Source organism: Crocuta crocuta, unplaced genomic scaffold, assembly GCF_008692635.1.
Source record: "Crocuta crocuta isolate KB4526 unplaced genomic scaffold, BGI_CrCroc_1.0 scaffold64, whole genome shotgun sequence".
Classification (NCBI taxonomy): Eukaryota; Metazoa; Chordata; class Mammalia; order Carnivora; family Hyaenidae; genus Crocuta; species Crocuta crocuta.
The window spans coordinates 7,728,701-7,744,842 of NW_027530640.1; the positions used below are offsets into that span (position 1 = coordinate 7,728,701).

The 16,142-nt window shown below is 40.9% G+C and overlaps 2 protein-coding genes across 4 annotated transcripts in view; both read left to right on the top strand.

Annotated features, from left to right (window-relative positions):
* Positions 1-3,353, top strand: part of DDX46 (DEAD-box helicase 46) — a 71,761-nt gene extending 68,408 nt beyond the window's left edge. For both annotated transcript variants that reach the window (XM_077768648.1, XM_077768649.1), the window contains exons 22-23: positions 1,507-1,580; positions 2,726-3,353. In XM_077768648.1, the coding sequence (XP_077624774.1) occupies positions 1,507-1,580; positions 2,726-2,773 (122 nt within the window). In that variant the 3' untranslated portion in view covers positions 2,774-3,353. The remainder of the gene's footprint in view (positions 1-1,506; positions 1,581-2,725) is intronic.
* Positions 3,354-12,507: 9,154 nt separating this feature from the next.
* Positions 12,508-16,142, top strand: part of CUNH5orf24 (chromosome unknown C5orf24 homolog) — a 9,945-nt gene continuing 6,310 nt past the window's right edge. For both annotated transcript variants that reach the window (XM_077768650.1, XM_077768651.1), the window contains exon 1: positions 12,508-12,826. The gene's annotated coding sequence lies outside the window, so the exon portion shown is untranslated. The remainder of the gene's footprint in view (positions 12,827-16,142) is intronic.

Here is a 16,142-nt window from a genome sequence, read left to right on the forward strand (position 1 = left end):
ATTAAGTTGTTTTAAAAATGTTTATTTATTTTGGGGTGCCTGGGTAGCTCAGTCTGTTGAGCATCTGACTTCAGCTCAGGTCATGGTCTTGCTGGTTGCAGGTTCAAGCCTGACATCAGGCTCTGTACTGAGAGCTCAGAGCCTGGAGCCTGCTTCAGATTCTGTGTCTCCTTTTTTCTCTTTTTCCCTTCTCCCCCATTCATGCTCTGTCTCTGTCCCTGTCTCTCTCAAAAATAAACAAACAGAGAGACAGAGACAGAGTGCTAACAGGGTAGGGACAGAGAGAGGGGAAGACACAGAATCCAGAACAGGCTCCAGGCTCTGAGTTGTCAGCGCAGAGCCCGTCATGGGGCTCGAACTCACAAACCATGAGATCATGACCTGAGCCAAAGTCAGATTCTTAACTCACTGAGCCACCCAGGCGCCCCTGGTCCAGCTCTTTCATTTTCATCATTGTGCACTGTGCTACCTATCTAGACGTAACTTGCTCCCTGGCATTGTCCCGTGGCTGCAGATCCCTTCACACTACCCTTGATAGCTCTCTCATATCTGTTTCTCCTTTTCTCCTCATCCATATTTTCACTGTCCTTATTGACAGCAACAGGGTGTCACATGAGCACCCCAACTACAGCAGTCTCAGAATTGAATTTCATCTACTGTGACTGCTGATAATACCTTTTTTTCCCCTCTCAAATTCAGTATCTTGTTTATTATTTCATACTTTATTTGTTCCTCGACTATTAGCCACTTAACTGCCTAGAGAAGTGAGGGAAAGGTTTTTGTAAGAAATGATACTTAGAAGTCATTCTGATAGAGCATGTCCTACCTTTTTGTTCTGTTGTACAATCTCTCCAAGTTTGTTTTTCTATTAGTCTACAAGTTCATGAAGAGAATAAGTTCTTTATATAATACATCTCTCATGCTGTATCATACATGGCAGTTGCTTAATATTTCTTGAAGTAACTATATGAATGAATGTCTCCAGATTGCCTCATCCTCTTGGCTGTGTTGCTGTGTTCTTTAACACTCTTTTCCAACTGTTTTATACTTCTTACTCTTCAGTGATTAAGCGTGCCTTTCTTAGTCTATACCATTGCCCATGTGGCTTTGCAAAATAATCCATGTCATCACTTCTCCTTAAACTTGCCCAGTCTTCCACCACGGAATATAATAAATGTCCATTAAAAGTTTGTTAGAGTTTCGTATCTCTAACTTATTTTTAGTCTCTAATCATCTTTTCTTTGCTCTTTTTAATCATAGCAAGAACTCTTAACACAATGTAATGTGAGCCCAGTGGTTACACTTGAAACTCTAAAAGTAATCTGAATAATAAGCAGCCATTATATAACGAGAATGACGTTCCACCAGGTATTGAAAGACTATCTTGGCAGGCAGTACAATGTTTCTGAAAGTCACTTGCAGTATTTCCTTCTGGATCTCCATGACATGGATAAACATCTGGTGTAATTCTAGTAATACGAATAATGTTTTCTACTTACTTACCAGGTGCCAATGAACTGGCTGTGCAGAAAGCAAAGGCAGAAATTACCAGACTTATAAAAGAAGAACTGATTCGGCTGGTGAGTGAAAACCTCAAGGACTTAATTGTTTGAATACACATATTATTGAACTATTAAATGAATACAGAAAAGCACACAAATCGTAAACATAAAGCTTGATGAATTTTCACAAAGGAAGCGTATTGATGTGATCAAGAAACACAGTACAATGCCAGCATTCCAGAAGCCCCCTGGATGTCCCTCCTGTCCCCATTCTTCTCCCCCAAACATAACAGTGTTCTGACTTTTAACATGGTAGATTAGTTGCACCTGTATTTGAACTCCATATAAATGGGATCAACTACTGTATACATTTTTGTATCTAATTTCTTTCACTCACCATCACTTTGAGGAAATCTATGTTGTTGCATGTAGGAGTAATTCATTCTCTTTCATGGCTATGTAATATTTAATTTGTGAATATACCCACAATTTATATATTGGACTTTGAGGTTATTTTACTTTTTTGTTGTTAGGGATAACTTCTGTGAACATTCTTTCATGTCTCTTTTGTACATAGTAGTATGTTTTTCTCTTGGGTATATAACTTGGAGTAGAATTGCTAATTATAGTGTTGTGTAGTTTAGCTTTAAGGTTTGCTAAATAATTTTCCAAAGTGGTTATGCCTTGGAAAAGACATCCTTTTATAGACCACCTTCCCAAAGGAGGCAAACACATCCCTGTGTCATTAGAGCAGGTTGAAGCTTATAAACTCCCTATAACGTGTACATTGGGCAAGGGCCCTTTGACAGGAAACTTTATCCTTTTTCTATGAATGTGGTTCTGAGGGCTTTTCTAAAATTCCCCTTACAGAACTTTCTTTGGGGGAATAAAAAATTTAAAGACCAGAAGATACATAAAACAAGAGGGGAGAAAGAAACATCCTTTAAATCAAGTGCTTTTAAGACTGTTTCACCAAGGATTGATAGAAAAAGAACCTTGATGCCACCACCATTAAGTTGGTTCAAAACAGCTGTCAAAGGGCACTGAAGTGAACACAAATGATTGGTTATTGAAGAGTTTTTTCCCTCCTCAGTATAAGAATATTAATAATTCTGTTCTAAATATCTGATACTTTTGTAAGTTTGTGCATGAAAATTTTTTGACGTGTTTTTTTTTTTTATCCTTTGCTTTTCTGACCATGTATCTTTTATTTTCTCTTGTAGCAAAATTCATACCAACCAACAAACAAAGGAAGATACAAAGTCTTATAAAATATTTGGAAAAAACTTTTTACCTGTGCTGGTCTGTGATACATGTGGCAGTTGTCTGCAGTTTACAATGTATTGTAAATTACGATTTTTAAATTTCTGTCTTGCTGATTTTTTTAAATATATGAAACCAGTATTTGCTAAAGAAATCTTCTTTCAGTAAGTACCACCAGAATTATCAAACTTTATTTAAAGCAGGCCTGTTTTCCGAGTATGATGCCCTTTAATGTAAAGTTTAAATATCAATATATTAAATATCTGGATAAAATCCCAGAAGTTTAAAGAAATGGAAATATTTGGACTTTCTATCAGCGGTAATAAAGCACACTAGGGGCCTATTCACCGTATCCTTTTGAAATGAAATTGTGATCTTCTCAGAAAAGGTAAAATTCTCTAATTTTTTGACCCCCACCCCCGCCCTTCAGCTTAAATCTTACTCGATTCGTATGAACTGGATTTAAGAATGCTACAATAGAATTTTTACAAACTGTTTCAGAGTTTTCGTTTTAGTTTTTATCATTGTAAATGGGCAATAGTTGGACTGCTTTTCCGTTTTGTAAAATTAAAGATTTGTAGTATAAGAGTTTTTTGCATTTCTTTACACTGCAAAGAGTTTTAGTATTTATCACTTTTAGGTTCCCCTCACAGCTTCTAGCTCTATGACTAGCTACTAACTCTTTTTTAATCATCCTTAAAAGAAAGTGATTTGTAGCTTATAAATACTGTTTTCTTTTCCCCCCAAAAGTGTGTGTTTATACATTTGTGCATAGAAACATGCTACTAATTTTAATCCACATTTTCTTCAGGATCTTTGAGTCGGTTGTTAATTTTCTTCCTTAAAAATTTTCAAGCATAATGACACCTGTGTTATAGACTTAGATTTAAGCATTTCAGTGAAATTTAGTTCACAAGGAGTCATAAATTATATTTTTGACCCCTCAGATATATTTTCAGAATATTCTAATTTAAATTGTTATAATTGGATCACCCACTATTCTTTTCAAGACTCCGGGTGTATTAGAACTTTGTATTGCTGTCACTTCTTGAAAAAAAAATTTTCCAGGAATTAAATAGATAGCTATATTTCTTAAATGAAGAGACAGAGAAGTTTCTGAATATTCTTCGAGTTTTTAAAAAAAGAAAAAAAAATCAAAGCATGCTAAAACAAGTCATTTTAATAGTATGTTAAGTGGTTAAAATGACAAGAAGTATCAATCATTATTTCTTCACTATAAAGTTTTTCTTACTGAAAAATTAAGATAGATATAAATGGGAGACATTCTTGGGTCCCTTCCATCTCTACTTTCTTTCTTAGAAGAAGAAAACAGACAAAACACCTGTAACAAGAGAACCAAATAAACCATTTACTCTAAAATGCAGGCATTCTTGGGCTCCTTTTTTCCCCTCAGTTTATTTATTTGCTTATTTTTATTACCTAGTAATAGTGTGTTTCTTTTGATAGAATATGTGGCATTCTCACGTTGGTGACAATTGGTGCTCCCTTCAGCCTGCTGGATCACTTTGAGATTCAGAGTTTTACATCATTTTAGCATTACCACATTTATGTTTGTATATCTAGTTGTAATAAACCACTGATAGTATTATGTCCTAAAGTGAAACCCATTTCTCTGTTATTACAGTTTTTAGTGTTACACTGACTCTTGATTTTTAACATTTGAATGATGTACAGACTAACTTGTTTTTTTTTAACTGAATATCAATATTTGCTCATGTTTTCTAAATTCCTTATAAAATAAAGTTAATTCAACCTGCACTTTCCTAAAATCATCTCTGCTGAAATGTTTTATGCTGTTTTTCTAATTTTGTTTACTTTGTTAGGCATGTGAGAGAAGTATTGTACTCTCTGTACCTAGCAACTCACTACCCAGACTCTACAGTTCTATTCATCAATACCGTCCTGAAGAAAATCTCTTACTCTTAGATTGTGTTTGTATTTGGCATAAGACACCTAGGCTATAGGTGAAATGATAGTTTGAGTGCCAGTTGGCATTTGCCACAGTGACGTTCACGTTCACCAAATGGAAGTATAGAATGAAACAGTGATGGTTAAGTTCTCCCCAAGCCTGTCTAGACAGCTTATAGTTCGGTATTGCCTGTCTTACCAGCCTTGTTGGTGTACACATAGTGCTCAGCCAGCAGTCACTGTGCACCGGACACTGCAGTCCTCCTTTTGAGACAGGCAACCCCTACATGTGAGGAAGTTTTTGTTTGTGCAGAAGCAGCTTTTGAGTACCTGCGATTTATAAATCCCATTAAGCCAGCTATGGGAGCTGCTTCTAAATAGCATTATCAGCACCTTAAGAATCACAAGCTAGGGGCGCCTGGGTGGCTCAGTCAGTTAAGCGTCCGACTTCGGCTCAGGTCATGATCTCACGGTTCATGGATTCGAGCCCCGCATTGGGCTCTGTGCTGACAGCCAGCTCAGAGCCTGGAGCCTGTTTCAGATTCTGTATCTCTCTCTCTCTCTCTGACCCCCGCTCACTCTGTCGCTCACTTGCTCGCTCGCCGCTCTCTCAGAAAAAAAAAAAAGAATCACAAGCTAGAAAACAAAGCCTCCAGAGTTGTAACTTAGCTGTGTGTGAGCTCTTTTCCCTGTGTGCCTTCCTTTCCTTTATAAAACCATCAGCTAAGGTCCTTTAGTGACAGATAACATAATGCTTAAGATAGGAGCTAGGGGGGAAATGGTAGTTGAATTCTAGGGTAAAAAGCTATACTTTGTTTAGTAAAATTACTATTTTGTCACTTTGTAGATAATGGATGCGAATAAGCTTTTTTTAGTGTTTATTTTTGAGAGAGCCAAAGTGTGGGAGAGGCAGAGAGGGGGTTACAGAGGATCCAAAGTGGGCTCTGCGCTGCCAGGCTGACTGCAGTGAGCCCATTGTGGGGCTCGAATTCAAGAACTCCAAGATCATGACCTGAGCTGAAGTTAGGACGCTCAGCTGAGCCACCCAGGTGCCCCTGTATGCTAATAAGCTCTTATAGCAGGCAAGAATTCCAAGTAACTTAGCCCAGTGTGATCCTTGAGATCTTAATGCTTCCACTTAGATTTAAATCTGGAGCTCCTGTTTCTTCACAATTTGGTACGTAGTTTCATGTAAGAATTGGAATCTACTGGCATTTTCTCATGCCTTCTGCTTCTGGCATTGAAAAGCTGAAGTTAAGCTTTAAAAAGATGGGTGTGTTGGGGCACCTGGGTGGCTCAGGCGGTTAAGCATCCGACTTCGGCTCAGGTCATGATCTTACTGCTGTAAGACAGCTCAGAGCCTGGAGCCTGCTTGAGATTCTTCTCTGTCTTTCTGCCCCTCCCCTCCTCACGCTCTGTCTCTCTGTCTCTGTCTCTCTCAAATATAAAATTTTAATAAAACATTTTTTTAAAAAAGATGGATGCGTAAATATAAAGAGCGAATAGATGTGGAGGGTAGAGGGGATGTCTTAGCTTTTTATTCAGTTTAGGTGATGAAATCATCAGAAAACCTTAATAAAATCTCACTGGAGTTGGACGTTTAGCTTGGGAATATAATCAGCATCTTACTGATTAATATTCTCCATATGTTCTGTTCTTAGAAAGCTCTCCAGAGCTAAAGGTGGTTACATTTCCCTCACTGGGTAAAGCAGATTCCCTGGTGTTACCAATTACAGGTATATGAAGGTCTTTGCTCCCACCCCATATCAACTTAACAATTTTTCTCAGGCAGGAATCCAGGTAGAAATGTGAAGAAAAATTGTAAACAAACATTTTCTTGCAAAATCCCTGCAATATCAGTGGTCTCACTTTTAAAGTACCTTCTGGCTGGTATTTATGTATGTGTAAGTGCCTACTATCAAATCACATTACTGGCGAGGAATACCCTTCTTTTTTTAATTTGATTTTTTTTTTAATGTTTTATTTATTTCTAAGAGAGAAATAGACAGCGTGAGCAGGGGAGGGTCAGAGAGAGAGGGAGTCACAGACTGAAACAGGCTCCAGGCTCTGAGCTGGCAGTCAGCACAGAGCCCGACGCGGGGCTCGAACCCACGAACCGCGAGATCATGACCTAAGCGAAAGTCGGACGCTCAACTAAGCCACCCAGGCGCCCCTTAATTTGATTTTTAAGTAATATATACACTCAGCATACGGCTTGAACTCACAATTCCGAGATCAAGAGTTGTATGCTCCACTGACTGACCCAGCCAGGCGCCCTGTAGAATTTACTTTTGATTATTTTTCTTAACCTTATTCTCTTCCAAATAAGGCTTCAGCTTATAGGACTTCATGATTTTGAAGCTGTAGCCTTTAAAAAGAAATTCTAATTTTGCATTAACCTTGGGTGGGGTGAAGTTTGAAATAAAAAAATAATAAAGTTTTAACCCCTTTAGGGACCTGGAGCTCAGTTACCCTCTGAGATATTATTAGGACTACTGTAAAAGCTAGAGTTTCAGAAGGAAAAAGTTCCTAACCATTTTTAATATGTGGATAACTGATTGTCCATGTTTTGAATATTAGACTCTTTTTGGTTTTGCCTATTATGGAAAAAGACTACATGAAGGTTCAGTATGAAAAATGACTCTTTGTCCACAGAAAAAAGCATATCATTGTAACTTGGCACTTGGTAATAGATGGATTTTTAGCAGCTTGTCAACTTCAAGCACATTTTAGCAGCTTTGGATATTAAAGTGTCCATGGCCTTTATTTCTGAATTTCTAGCAGGGTGTCAGGTACAGGGGTCCAGCAAGTCAAGAATACTTGAGGGCAATATTTTCTTTCCTTGCCTTTACCTGACAGAGTCTTCTGGGAGCTGAGACTCCCAGAACTGTAATTTAGACTTTCGCACGATGAGTTCTCCCTATCGCCTAAGCCACCCCAGAGCCCAAGTCTCCAATTTAGAAAGCTCAGTGAAAGAGGGGAGTGAATGCCCACCTGGGAGCTTCAAAGAGAGCACAAGCTCGAAATTCTTAGGGGTCTAGTGCTGCTCTTTAAGTGTGTCTGGGGTGGTAGGATTCTGTGATGCACATTCAAGTTTGAAAACTACTGAAAATCTTCACTTTGTTTTGCTCTTGGATTTTGACTCTGGTCTCCAAAGCAGGACATGTATTTGGAAAGCAGGAAAAAAATACTACGGCTATTTGTGTATCGTTTTTAAAAAATTGTAGTAGCCTTTATAATATGTTGTTTCATGGGGTGTCTGGGTGACTCATTCAGTTGAGCATCTGCCTCTTGATTTCGGCTAAGGTCTTGATCTCCCAGCTTGTGGGATCAAGGCCCATGTCAGGCTCTTTGCTAACAATGCGGAGCCTGCTTGGGATTCTCTCCCTCTCTCTCTGTCCCTCCTCCACTAGGGCTCCCCCTCTGCAAAATAAACTTAAAAAAAAAAAAAAAACGTTTCATGACATTTTGTGTTTAAATACATTGGCTACAGTATTGGTACAGTATTGGTATTACTGTATTGGGGATACTTGAACAACCTTTGGCCGTGGTTGCTTAAATGCTTTAAAATGTCTGCTTTTTCTTATGTAAGTGGGATGTGAAAATACCCATCTCAGAATTGTAAGCATGAGGTGAAATAGAACATTTAAATTTTTTAAAAAAATGTTTTTGAGAGTGAGAGAGAGTGTGTGTGTGTGTGTGTGTGTGTGTGAGTGAGTGAGAGAGAGAGAGAGAGCAGGGGAGAGGCAGAGAGGGAGACACAGAATCCGAAGCAGGCTCCAGGCCTCAGGCTCCAAGCTGTCAGCAGAGAGCCAATGCCAGGTTTAAACCTACAAACTGTGAGATCGTGACCTGAGCCAAAATTAGACACATCCGACTGAGCCACCCAGGTGCCCCTCTCTAAATAGAATATTTAAAACATATAAAGATAGTGCTGGCATTTGGTAAGCATCCAATATATTGGTACTGTTACCTATAATGGGTGAATGAGTGTGGGTTTTCTTATGCTCTCTTTCCATATTGCTGTTACTTTTCAGTACTGCTGTATGCCATGTAGCTATCAAGGGCAGTCCATGGCTGCTGATAAACTAAAATCTATGAAGTGAGATTCATTTTTCTATGCGTATCTTTCAGTTTAAGTGAAAGTATTTAGGAACACTTGTTGGCCCAGTTCAATGGTCTCTAGAGGCAGCTAGCTCCCAGCTCTAAACAAATATTCCTTTTATGGCTTTCTTTTTGTATGTGTACAGCTACCATTTATCATGCGAAAATCTTACTAGCTGGTGGTTTGTTTATATGATGTGGCCTACCCTGGGCCAGGCTGAATGAAGGAATGAAGAACGTTGGATTGCATCCAAATTGTATTTCAAGGGTATACTTTTGAAGAAAAAATGTTGAGACCTAAGTTAAAGAGCGTGACATTTAAAGGTATGCTTCTCTTGCTTGTGAAGTGATGATAAATGGCTCTGCTCTTGAAAAAGCCTCTGCATTCAGGACTAGTTAAACCATGTTTTATCTGTGTGTACTTTAGTACCTCATAATTTCTGAGATGATTCTCAAAATAACAGATCAGCATTTAACATATTTTGATTATCTGTTTGAATTTTTGCCTACCTCACCAGAATGTAAACCCCCTGAGGTCAGAGACCATACTAGTCCTATATCCCCAGGACCTTGCATTCAGTAAGTATATGTTGAGTTGACTAGTTGCTTATTCGCAGTCATATAGCTAATAAGTGGCATACCTGGGATTTGACTCCACATCTGTTGGGGTGCCTGGGTGGCTCAGTCAGTTAAGTGGCTGACTCTTGATTTTGGCTCAGGATATGATCACAGGGTCGTAGGACTGAGTCCCACATCTGGCTCCATGCTGAGTATGGAGCCTGCTTAAGATTCTCTCTCCCCGTCTGTTCCTCTCCGTGGCTCGCTTGCTGTCTAAAAAAACCACAAAATGTTAAAAAAAAAAAAATCCACATGTATCTTTACACATTAGCTTAACTTCATCCCTTATCCCTGTAAGGAGGACATTGTTTTTATTTCACACAAACGGCAACTTCTGGGAAGAGCAGTGACTTGCCCAAGGTACTATTGGAGACAGATGGCAGAAAGGCGTTCAAACCCAGGAATGTCTGACTTCATCTGTTATTCTGGGGGAGAAGGGCAGACAGAATCGTAAGTAGGCTCTCCACTCAGCGCAGAGCTTTATCTTGTGACTCTGGGCTCAGGGGAAATTGAGATTCAGACACTCAACCAACTGAGCCACCCAGGCACCCCGAAAGTTTGTTTTTTAAGTGGTTTTATGTACAAATGCCATTTTAGACAAAAATGTAGTTAGGGATCTGGAAGGATCATGATATGGTATGGGAGTGCTACAGTGCATTCTCAAATTCCACTTCAAGGATAAAAAAGAGGACTTGAGTACAGAAGACTTGTTTAATGTTTTCTGGAAAGCTTCTTAATATGTCCTCAAATCTGTACTTTTTTTAAAAAATGTTTATTTTTCAGAGCATGAGTGAGGGAGGGGCAGAGAGAGGAAGACACAGATCCAAAGCAGGCTCCAGGCCCCAAGCTGTCAGTCCAGAGCCTGACACAAAACTAGAACTCACAGTGAGATCATCACCCAAGCTGAAGTCGGACACTTAACCAACTGAGCCACCCAGGTGCCCCTGTACATATTTTTTTAAACATAACAATGTTTATTGATAGATATATAAAATCAGGGCATGAACGTGACTTGATAAATTAAGTAAACTTAATTTCAATACTATAATAAGAGGGACTAATTCAAATTCTCATCATTTGTTTCATGTGTACATTTTTTTTTAAGTAGGCTTTATCCAGAACGCAGAGTCCAACATGGGGCTTGAACTCTTGACAGTGAGATCAAGACTTGAGCTGAAATCAAGACTGGGAGGTTTAGGGTGCTGGGTGGCTTAGTCAGTTAAGCGTCTGACTTTGGCTCAGGTCATGATCCCACAGTTCGTGGGTTTGACTTCCGCAATGGGCTCTTTGCTCACAGCTCAGAGCCTGGAGCCTGCTTCAGCTTCTGTGTCTCCCTCTTTCTGCCCCCTTCCCTCTCTCACACTCTTTCTCTCAAAAATTAAAAAAAAAAAAAACATTTAAAAAATTTTTTAAAAGAGTGGGAGGTTTCACTGAACGACCCAGTCATTCTTCATATTTTAGCTGTCTTCTTCGTTGATATTTTCCTTTTACATATCAGTATATTATACCGATATTATACCTGTATAAGTCTTGTTTTCTAGTATTTTATAGAAGTAATGAGATTGTTTAGAATATTGTTATGTAACTATGCCTGCCAGAAAATGAATGGGGGTGTAGCCTATTTTATGTATTATATTTGGTTTTTACCCTCCCTTGTATGTTCACCCAGGAAAGTTGTTTCCCCTTCTGTCTTTCCTACTGGCATCAGCCCGTGGCCAAGTACTGTGGTCAAGGTTGAACTCCACGCAGAGAATTACCTCCTCAGACAGTCTTCATTGCACTGGCAAAACCGACAAGCACAGGCACCTGAGTGGCTCAGTTGGTTGAGCATCCGACTTCATCTCAGGTCATGAACTCAAGTTTGTTGAGTTCAAGCCTCACATCAGGCTCACCAACGTCAGCCCATCAGCACAGAGCCGGTTTCAGATCCTCTGTCCCCCTCTATCTGCCCCTCTCTGCTTGTGCTCTCCCCCCAAAATAAATAAATTAAAAAAAAACAACAGCACCTCTAGTCTTTTTGCACTGCCTAATAAAGTCTTCTCAGCAGCCTTTGTTTCTGGATCCTCTCCTAACATATTCAAGTTCACAGCAAGAACAACTAGGGAAATAAATTAATCGCTTCTGCTAAGTGTCTTGAATGGGGGTGACTGATCTACCAGAAATTTCACAGTAACTACATAATTTGGGGGGGGGGGGGGGAGTTTTGAAAGCAAACTACTTGTCCTGTCCCTGTGATAGTGGGATGAAGAATACGGCAATTCTGAAGTCTTGAGTGTAAAAAACTTTTACATTATAGGATGTTCCACAAAATGCTTTTCATGGTCACATAGCCCTAGGTCTGAGGCCCCAAACACCTCAACTTATTTGAATATTCCCCATTTTGGTAGCACTTGGAGGTCTCATCCTACCCGTCCATAAGCAGCGAAAGGGCAGAAGCTGAGCCCTTGTAACATGCTTTCAACAGTACTTAACACAATTAGGCATTCATCTTTTTGCCAACATTGATTAAAAGCACCCTTTCTGGGGTTGCCTGGGTGCTCAGTGGGTTGGGCGTCCAACTTCGGCTCAGGTCATTATCTCACGGTTCGAGCCCTGCGTCGGGCTCTGTGCTGACAGCTAGCTCAGTGCCTGGAGCATTTCTGATTCTGTGTCTCCCTCTGTCTCTGACCCTCCCCTGCTCAAGCTGTTTCTGTCTCTCAGAAATAAATAAAACAAATTTTTTTCTAACAGGCACGCTTTCTGGAACAAGACAGCAGAGTTCAAATCCTGACCCCATCACTTAGTCCTTTAATCTGAGAAATGGGGTCAAGTAGTAGTTCCAACATCTACTTGGAATCGGGATAAAAATCAATCCCGTAAGTTGGGGCGCCTGGGTGGCTTAGTCGGTTAAGGGTCCGACTTTCCCTTAGGTCATGATCTCGCGGTTCGTNAAATCCCTCCCTGTGGGTTTTCAGCTCATCGGCAGCTCGCGGCCTGCACCGCAGCGTTGCGCGGGCCTAAGCCCCGCCTCTTGCCCGTCCCCACGGCGCGCAAGCGCAGCCTGGCTCCACCGGCTACTTTCTCCAAGCCTGCGTGCTGGTCGTCGGCGGGAGACTGGGTCTCGCGATGTGCGTGTGCGTGTGCGTGTGCGTGCGCGATCCTTGCGAGCTCGCGCACGCTTCCCCTCGCAGTACAGGGCTGTGGCGGCCTCTTCCTCTTGCGTTTGGGGCAGGAGCCGGAGTGGTGGCTGCGGCGGGAGCTGGAAGCCAGCGTCCACTTCGCCGCCACCGCCCACGCAGTCTGCCCCTCTGACTTGGGCTCTTCGCGTAGTGCAGAGGCGGCGGGCTAGGAAGGGAGCGGCGCCGGCGTGAGGTTCCCCGCTGATGGGCAACCCCTGGGCGCGCTGAGGGGCCGGGCTACCAGCGACTGAGGTAGGTGGGCGCGCGGGGGTTTGCCAGTCTGGCTCGGAGCCGAATCTGGGTGGCGGGAGCTCGTGGAGGCGGCAAGGAGGCGGCCAGAACGGGGGCCTCGCCTGCGGGTGCGAAGAGGTCTCCGACCCACGTCTGAGGAGGGGCTCTGGCCTAGCCCGAAGCGAGAGGAGGGGCCCCGGACGTAGTCTGCTCGTCCCTCGGCGTGGAGCCATTATTGGGGGAAATGCCTCTTGCGGCGGGGGGGGAGGGGTCACCCTTTCTTTTCTTTGAGAGGTCGGAATTAGCGGTCCTTCCTGTCCTCCTTTAAATTGAAGTCGGCCGGCTTCGAGATGGACATCTAGATGCAGTGGCCTGTGGACTTCTGCAGCTTGCGGAACTCCCAAGTGCACGGACAGCGGGCTGGGAATTTTGATTATCGGAGGGCTCAGGACTCTTTCTCTAGTGTGGACTTGTATCTTCTGCAAAGTTGTTATTGCTAATACGTTAATAATCGCTTTCGGGCACAACTGGTAATACATTTCTAAACGTCTTGAGTCAGATAAGGATTCTGGCATCGGGAAAACTGCGCTGTTGGGCACAAATAAGGGGTAGAAAGAAGACAAAGAAGGCCGTTATATATGATCTGTCCTAGTATCAAAACTTTCCGTGGTGGGACAGGATGCATGGCTTTGGCATTTGTTTTGGCTGTAGCTGAATAGACCTTCTGAGTGATGCGGGTCACAAATGGACTTTAATTTAGAATTACAAAAAACATAAAAGAGTCCATGTAATTGTTAAAACCCAAATGACCTCTGAAATAGATCTCCGAGAATTAAGTGATGTTTCATATTTGGAAGAGAGCATAACTTGGGTTTCTTGAAAGGAAGATTTTCTCCATGTTTAGAAAGCTTCACTAAAGCTTTGGGAAGCTACTAAAAATAGTTAGAGTTCTTTATGTTGGCAGTAATGACTGCCACATTCAAGGGAAGGGCAAGGAATTCTTTCATAAAGAACTGCTCACCCAAGGACTTTTGGGTTTAAACACAGTAAAACAACTTCAAGATAGCAAGTTTTACTGTGTGCTTTAAAAATTGTATTTTAGGTACATTTAAAATACACAGAAGCTCGTAGTTGACTCCCTTATATTCAGTGAACCATTTTAAAAAATAATTAACCTTGGATAGTCTGCACGTTCTGTTGTGTTATTGTTGGCTTTCATTCAGTCCAAACTTCTGTTGAAGTTTTCTAGAAAAGTATTCATTCTGACTCTTTTAAGAAATGTGGCCTGCATACTTGGGAAGAGTCTTACAAGAAAGAACAGTATGGTGACAAGCCCTGAAGTCAGAGTAGGAGACATTATTAAGTGTAGGATTAATTAATGCCTGTTTATGTAAATACTGCATAAAACATGTATATCCTCTGTGTGTATGTGTGTAGATGATTATGCACACAAAGATCTAATGCTGTTGATTCCCATCTTAAAAAGTTGAAAACAAAAGTAGAAAGGATTGGTTGTAGCTCTTTCCTTTTTAGTTCACTATTTACATTAGTAACTGTGATAGTGAATTTCTTATCCAACTTTTTAATGATTTATTGAATAAGCAGATCACTGTACTGATTTCTTGACAGTAGCAGGGAAGGAAAATATAGAACATATAGAAGACTTGCCCTGAGAAATGTAAGGGCCTGGAACCTACTTCAGATTCTGTGTCTCCTTCTCTCTCTGCCCCTCCCTGCTCATGCTCTGTCTCACTCTATCTTTCAAAAATAAAAAAATTTATTAAGAAAAAAGAAATGTAAGGGGCACCTGGGTGGCTCAGCCAGTTAAGCGTCCGACTTTGGCTCAGGTCATGATCTCTGAGGTTCATGAGTTTGGGCCTCGTGTTCTCGGCTCTGTGTTGACAGCTCAGAGCTTGGAGCCTGCTTGGGATTCTGTCTCCCTCTCTGTCTGCCCCTCCCCCGCTAGCACACACGCTCATGCTCTCTCTCTTAAAAATATTAAAGAAAGAAAGAAATGTTAAGTCAGTGTCTTATTGTTTTTCCATTGGAATAAACAGCTTCACTCCTGTTTCTGTCTGAGCACTTAGAATAGTGTTTTGCATTGAGTTGGCTCTCAGTAAATGTGAACTGTGTCAGAAGTAAATTAACATAATACAAACCAAATGCCTAAATTCCTGGAGAAGATTAAAGGAATTGGAGAAGCATGCTTTATTTTTTTAAGTTTATTTACTTATTTTGAGAGAGAGTGCGTGTGTACAGTCAGGGGCAGAAAGATAATCCCAAGCAGGCTCCATCCCACAAACTGCATCATCATGACCCGAGCCTAAATCAAGAGTCAGATGCTTAATGGACTGAGCTGCCCAGGCGCCCCACCTTTTTTTTTTTTTTTTTTTTTTTTTTTTTTTTTTTTGGGAAAAAATNGACACAGAATCTGAAGCCGACTCCAGGCTGAAAGCACAGAGCCCAACTAGGGGCTGGAACCCAAGGACCGCAGGACCATGACCTGAGCGGAAGCCGGACTCTCAACTGACTGAGCCACCCAAGCGCCCCTACAGGTCTACTTTTTAAATAGTGTATTTTTCTTCCGTGTTGATCAGTATCTGAGCAGAAGATACATGGTAGCATCTTGCCGTTAAGAGCTTAATGTAATGTAAACTGAGACTCTATATTCTGAGTGCTAATATATGGTGAATGTTCATACATTAAGAGAAAGTGAAGTTAAGGGAAGTAAGGTCCAGAGGAAAGGTTTTGGTAAATCAATGATAGAAACTTAAAAGGCATGAATTGTAAAGTATTGCATTAAACTGAAGGAAAAAAAATTTTTCTTCCTTTACTGACAGCGCCACTTGTGTAAGAGAACTTGTACCTTTCTACTTGTTTTCACTAGAGCTTTCTTTTCAGCAGGGTGATTTCTGGATAATAAAATTGAACTGTGGGTGACTTTTTCTCTTAAAATCTTCAGCTCAGAGGTTTGTGCTTCTCTTTGTATATACATGTGGTCTCTAGTCCAACTTTATTGGCAATATACTAGTATTTTGATTCTTATCTAATTCCTGTTTATATTTCTCAATTAGTTTAGAACTTGAAGGGGAAAGGAATGTGGTTAGTGCCTTCACATATGCCAACATTAGCTTTTCTTCAGATTCGGAAACAAATCTGTTTGACTGTAGATGTTCTTAACAGAAAGATTTTGTGGATTTTTGCAGAGGTAGAAGCTAAAGAGGTGAATAAAAAGTTAAACAGGAATATTTTAAAGTGGGTGTTATGTTTTCATTTTAATATACCTGGGTGATTCTCATGGTAGGGGATGGGTTTTGCCCCCACCCCCCCACCCCCC